Here is a 6,165-nt window from a genome sequence, read left to right on the forward strand (position 1 = left end):
CATGTGGAAAGAGGAAGTTACACACACACACAGATGTAACACCTATAATCACCAAAGAAATACACCAAAATCAATAATACCTGCAGGCAATTTTGGATACATAAAGTAACCAGAAGTATGCTAGTTTGAAGTGGATCCCAAGAAACCAAGATTTATTTATTTATTTATTTATTTATTTATTTTTTGTTTTTTTGAGACAGGGTTTCTCTGTGTAGCCTTGGCTGTCCTGGAACTCGCTCTGTAGACCAGGCTGGCCTCGAACTCAGAAATCCGCCTGCCTCTGCCTCCCAAGTGCTGGGATTAAAGGCGTGCGCCACCATCGCCCGGTCAGAAACCAAGTTTTAAAGAGAGAGTTCAACTACACAGACTCAAATCTTAATCTAGGATGATGAAACTTTGTGATAGCTCTATTAGTTTATAACAGAGCAATATGAGGTCAAGCACACATTTCATAACACTGGCAGAAAGCAGGTCAATAGATTAGAAAGACCAGGCAAGGAGTCTGTTAACTTCAAATACCTCATTTTTTAAGAAGAAAAAAATCAATTCTCATTAAAAACAAAAATAAAGCAAACAAAACAACAACAACAACAAAAAACCCCTGTGACATAGGAGGAAAATGTGCGATAAAAATTGGACTTGTTTAGAATTGCAATGACCTTGATCAAATTATATGCTAATTAGTTTGATCACCAAAATTTAGAAATCTTAGCAGGTTTCAGGTCTACTAACACTAAAATCTCTGGAAAGCTTAAGAGAATAACTACTGGAACCATATAGGAGACAACTCTAGACAAAATTAATCCAGGAATAAACATGGCCAAGGAGAAATTTTACATTGCAGGTGTTCATACTTGTGAGTGGTTATTTATCTAAGGGAGTATGCTCCTTCATACTTATTTTTTCTAAGCTATGTCACATGTGACAGTTTTTCAAGCATGCCAGACACACTGTCCCTTTTGTCAAGAATATTCTTCCCAAGATAGCCCCATGGCTTGTTCACCCAATAAACTGACTCAAATGTCACTTGTCTGACATTTTGAGGCCTTTTGTGTGGCCTCCAGTACCTACTTATTATGTGTATGGATGTTTTGGCTGCATGTTTGTCTATATAGCACTTGTGTGCTTGGTGTTCAGAGGCCAGGAGAGGGAGTCAGATACCCTGTCACTGGAATTACAGAAGGTTGTGAACTCCTATGCAGGCTCTGGAAATAGAACCTGGGACTCCTGCAAAGAGTAATAAATATTCTTCTCTGCTAAGCCATCTCTTTAGCTACAGCACTACCTAATATTTCAAGGTTCTCAACCAAAGTAGTTCTTCCCTACATAAAAACACAAGTATCCTGGAGCACACACTTTCTCTCCTCACCACTAGCCACATAGATAAGTTTTGATCATCCCTTTAGTTTGTTTCTAGCATAATTCATTCAACAGAAACTGTGCTTTACACTATTTTAGTTATCCACAGTATAAATTTTTTCCTTTACAATGCCTATAACTTGGACTAGGGACATATAGTTCAGTAATAAAGCTCTTGCTTACTACACAGGAGACCTTGGCTTCAAGTCTCAATCCTGTAAAGAAATGTAAGTAATACTTATTATCTAATTGTAAAAGACAATGAGCATGAGAAAGAAAAATTTCACAGTAAGTTTTAAGAGGTAATAAGACACTAGAAAGAGAGAAAAACTAGAAGATGGCTGGTGCAATGGCTCAGTGTGTAAGGGTGCTTGTCACTTAAGCCTGGGGATCTGAGTTCCACTCATGGAGTCCCTGGAAGGAGAGCATCAACTCTACAAAACTATGCTCTGATCTACACATGCATGCTATAGCACACATGCCCACAGAAATGCACATGTACACACAAATGGTAGTTTTTTTAAATTAGAAGGGGGTGCAATTCAAGAACACTAGGAGTTGCAATTTTGAAGTTAGGACACAGAAGAACTTATTGAGGGAGCTTGTTATATATGCACGATAACCAAGTATTTAGAAAAGAAACTACATGGGGAAAGTGCTACAGACAGACACCAGTAGCTACTGAATGCTCCCAAAGGTGGGAAATGCTTAAAGCATGTGTTAGGGGTTAGGGAGGTGGCTCAGCGGACAAGAACATTTGCTGCTCAAGCATAAGAACCAGAGTTGGATCCCTAGTACCAATGTAAAAACTCACACACCTCTGACCCCAGCACTGGTGCTTGTTGAAGCCAAAAAATGTCAAGCTCTAGGTTTGGTGCTGAGGCCAAAACATGGCAAGCTTTAGGTTTGGTGGAGACCCTGTTTCATGAAAAATAAATAAAGCAGACAGCAATAGAGGAAGGCATTGTCTCTGTTTGTGTGGGTACAGGTACATGAAGTTTAGAGGGGGGCAGCCCAACGAATGAGCAGAAAAATAAGCAGACATTTAAGTGAGAAGCAGCTTCTTTGACTGTTATTGATTCTTAGGTTGAAATCTCATGGATGTGATCACAGATGTATGTATATATAACAACCTAGTTCTAGAATGTAAACTTCTAAGACTCTTCTGCTTTGTTTATTGCTATATTCCCAGCACTAACCACACAACCTGGTATACATAAGATGCTCAATAAATGTGTGAAGGAATAATATGAAAACTACTTATTGACTGTTTAGTATGACACCCTGGCTGAACTTTGCATCCTCATTTTTTTTAGTCCTAGCCCCAAAGAGGAAGGTAGTATGGTTTTCTAAGTACCATCCCAGGTAGCCACGGGGAAAAGGGTAGAGTATTAAAATTTGCGATGTTTTTTTTCTGTTTGTTTTATATACCCAAAGGGATTTGTTTTATCACCCAAAGTGGCTTCAAACTCAGCATCCTCCTGCTTGATCCTCTAGAATCCTGGGATTACAGGAATGAACTACCATATCTGGCTTTTATATATTTTGTGTATTGTGTGATATGGATAGAACCTAGAGCTTCACACATGCTAAGCAAATGTTCTTAACACTTCCCTGCACCATTAGCCAATGTAGGTGGCTTTAGATACTATCTTCTTGGAATGAACTCACTCTGTGAGGAGAGAACTCTTTCGGTCAATGAACTTGAGTGCTTCAGCCAGTGTCAGTTCCAGGAAAAAACCGTATCCCAGGGCCACATAGATGCGTGAAGTATCTGGGCTGAGGAAAGAGATCAGAGGAAGTGGAAGAAGTCTTTATTACCATTTAGCATACTGTATAGTTTAAGGAGTTTCCTATTCCTTCCTATTCCCCAAAGTGAAGGCTCTGTAAGGGCAGATACTTTTTGTTTATTTTGGCCACACCCGCAACACGTTGCTTATATCCTTTTTTTTTTTCCCTTGGTTTTTTCGAGACAGGGTTTCTTTGTGTAGCCTTGGCTGTCCTGGAACTCACTCTGTAGACCAGGCTGGCCTCGAACTCAGAAATCCGCCTGTCTCTGCCTCCCGAGTGCTGGGATTAAAGGTGTACGCCACCACCGCCCGGCTGTTGCTTATATCCTAATGCAATATAAAATCTACTTGAGCTTGGTATACAGAAAATACTAAGAAATATTTGTTCTATGAAAAAAGGGAGAAACTTGGGAGGGGAGAGAATACACTCACACCACTGTGTCAACGAAGAAGTTACAGCCCAAATCCACCTGCATATATAACTCCGAGTGATTAGTTTCCTATAGGGCCAGGAGAAAAGAAGCAGGTGTCAGTGGCCAATCTTTAAGTTAGATAAAGGTTTTGTTCTGGGGGTTCTCTTCCCGCCTCCCTTCTTTTTACACATACACAAAGTGGTACCCAATTTAAAAGCCTTTACCTGGAGTCGCTCAATGACATTTCTTAGTTGAAGGTATATGGACAGTTGCTCATATACCTTGTCTCGATGGTCCAGCACCTTTCTGATACATAGAAATACAACAGTGAACATTAGGCAGCCTTATTCCTCTGGAGATGCCAGGCATTTTAAGTTATGTGTGTTAAGTTAGGTTCATGGATGTAAACCATGGGCTGAGGCAGGAGGATTCTGAGCTCAAGACCAGCTTGTGCTACATCGTGAGACCCTGTGCTTCCCTCCCCCAAACACACACGATGGAGTATAGACAGAGCCACAGCAAGCATTTCAATAAATACAGATCAGACTATAGTTCATCCTTACCTCTACCTTTTACTAGTAATGTGACTATGGAAAGTAGGAAACCTGTTTCGGATTAAGTTTCCCACACAGAAAATAGAGATGGCAGTAGTAGCACATAGGAGTCATTAGAATCAAGTGTATACTACAAAGTGTTTTAAATGCTAGCCAAATGGTAATCATTATATACTTGCTACCTATTATAACTACAAATATTTCATTTTATTCTTGACTTATACCAATTATGTCCCATCTTCACCCTAAATGTACCTCTCTCCATCTCTTTTAGCATGCTCACATAGCCCTAGTTCTGAATACCTAAGTTTCTATTCAAATTAGTAATGACAGCAATAGTAATCATCCAGTTGTTGAGTCATTAGTGTATTTCAGGCACTGGAGTCAAATTCCTTTTCCAAAACAATTATTCAGGTTATTTGTTTTATTTCCCAAGACAATATCTAAGTTTCTCAGGCTAGTATTGAATTTGCAAAAATACACCAAACAATCCTTTCCTCTCAGCCTCAATATAATAGTAGTTGGGTTTATCTGCATTTTAAAAATGTGTTCTTACTTACATTTATGTGTTTATTTTGCATATATGTATGGGTGCCATGGTAGCTTTTTGGAAGTCTTTTTCCTTCCACCATGTGGGTCCCAGAGATCTACCTCAGGGCATGGGGTTGGTGGCAAGCCATCTTGCTGGCCCTAATTTGCTTGTTTTGGGACATAATCTAAAAGCCCAGGCTGTACACAACCTCCAAATGTAGGTGAAGACTACCTTGAACTCTGGATCATCCTGCTTCTGACACCATCCCAAGAAGAGGGATTGCAGGCCTGTGTCACCACACTGGGATTTTAAAAAATAGAATCTTGTTCTATTTTCAAGGCTGGTTTGTAATCATGGCTAAAATAGTGAATTTTTCCATCTCTCCACTAGAGGTGGCACACATCATGGAGCCTGAGTCTGGCTTTATCTATTTTTCCACCTTTGTAGCCCAGACTGGTCTCCAGCTTACAAAGATCTTCCTGCTTCTGCCTCCTGAGTGCTGGAGTTGACACATTTAAAACTCAAACATCACGTTAAGAAGGCCTAATAAACTTTTTCATTTCACAGATGAACAAAGAGAGGCTAAGTAAGGTACAACTTGTTAGTTAAATGGCTTAGTCAGAAACACCCTGGGTTCGGAATGACTATTTTAAACCAACAAACAAGGTCGGAGCTCTGTTAAAGGGACAAGCTCCAACCAAATCTCAGCCCAGAAGTCAACACTTTTCCCAGAAGACTGGTCGGCCAATCCGAAAGTTTGGTTGGCATTCTGTCCCACCCACCACGTGGAATTTCTTAAACGTCACGCCTCCCGCGTTGTCACTCACTGCAAGTCTCGCTGCAGTACGTCACTGATAAAGGCCTCGTACCGCAGCACTTTCTCCCCCACCGTATCCAAGGCTCGCCGTTTCGGGGGCGTCGCCATGATGGGCTCCTGGGGAGTAAAGGGGAGGGGAACACGTAGAGCGATCCAATTAAACTTAACAAAGTTCTCTTCAATCGCTCAACGTTGGGGATGACTTCTTTCGGCTCGTGCTACGGAGTTACTTCTGCCCAACCCGACTTTAGGACTCGTTCACTCACCGGTACACAAGCGCAGCGCCTACCTTAGAACCGTGGCTTCCGGATGGCGCGTGCGGATGACGTAATTTCCAGCAAGGGAGCCAACCAAATCGATGGGAAGGGGCGGTCCCTAGTGCGAGAAGAAGGGAAGAGCTGCTGGCGGCGCCGAGTGAATCCCTGGAGGTAACAGGGTCCTGTGGAACTAGACGGTCCCAGCACGCCATCAGCCAGCAGGAGAATAGCCGCGAGCTGGCGGGAGACTGGTTTTGTTTAATGAGATTTGGCGGGTTCTGAGGGAGGGTGGACTTACAGGAAGGAAGGGAGAGGGAGTTAAGTGTTTATAATTTATTTGAAGTGTGTGTCTCTTAATTAGTAATTTGAAGTGTGTGTGTGTGCGTGTGCTCGCTTTGGCACTGGACTTACAGGCAGTTGTGTGAGCTACAATGATGTGGGTG

At 41.7% G+C, this 6,165-nt stretch overlaps 2 protein-coding genes across 6 annotated transcripts in view; one reads left to right on the forward strand and one right to left on the reverse strand.

Moving 5' to 3' along the window:
* Uxt (ubiquitously expressed prefoldin like chaperone) overlaps positions 1-5,785 on the reverse strand; it is a 10,826-nt gene extending 5,041 nt beyond the window's left edge. Inside the window, exons 1-5 of one of the 4 annotated variants that reach the window (XM_031347279.1) lie at positions 5,732-5,785; positions 5,476-5,582; positions 3,787-3,868; positions 3,582-3,649; positions 3,031-3,138 (exon numbers count right to left, since the gene is read on the reverse strand). In XM_031347279.1, the coding sequence (XP_031203139.1) occupies positions 3,031-3,138; positions 3,582-3,649; positions 3,787-3,868; positions 5,476-5,573 (356 nt within the window). In that variant the 5' untranslated portion in view covers positions 5,574-5,582; positions 5,732-5,785. The remainder of the gene's footprint in view (positions 1-3,030; positions 3,139-3,581; positions 3,650-3,786; positions 3,869-5,475; positions 5,583-5,731) is intronic. The other 3 variants (XM_031347194.1, XM_031347364.1, XM_031347423.1) reach the window with 3 other exon arrangements.
* Positions 5,510-6,165, forward strand: part of LOC116074151 (zinc finger protein 81-like) — a 118,758-nt gene continuing 118,102 nt past the window's right edge. For both annotated transcript variants that reach the window (XM_031346502.1, XM_031346685.1), the window contains exon 1: positions 5,510-5,893. The gene's annotated coding sequence lies outside the window, so the exon portion shown is untranslated. The remainder of the gene's footprint in view (positions 5,894-6,165) is intronic.

Source organism: Mastomys coucha, chromosome X, assembly GCF_008632895.1.
Source record: "Mastomys coucha isolate ucsf_1 chromosome X, UCSF_Mcou_1, whole genome shotgun sequence".
In the NCBI taxonomy this organism is placed as follows: domain Eukaryota; kingdom Metazoa; phylum Chordata; class Mammalia; order Rodentia; family Muridae; genus Mastomys; species Mastomys coucha.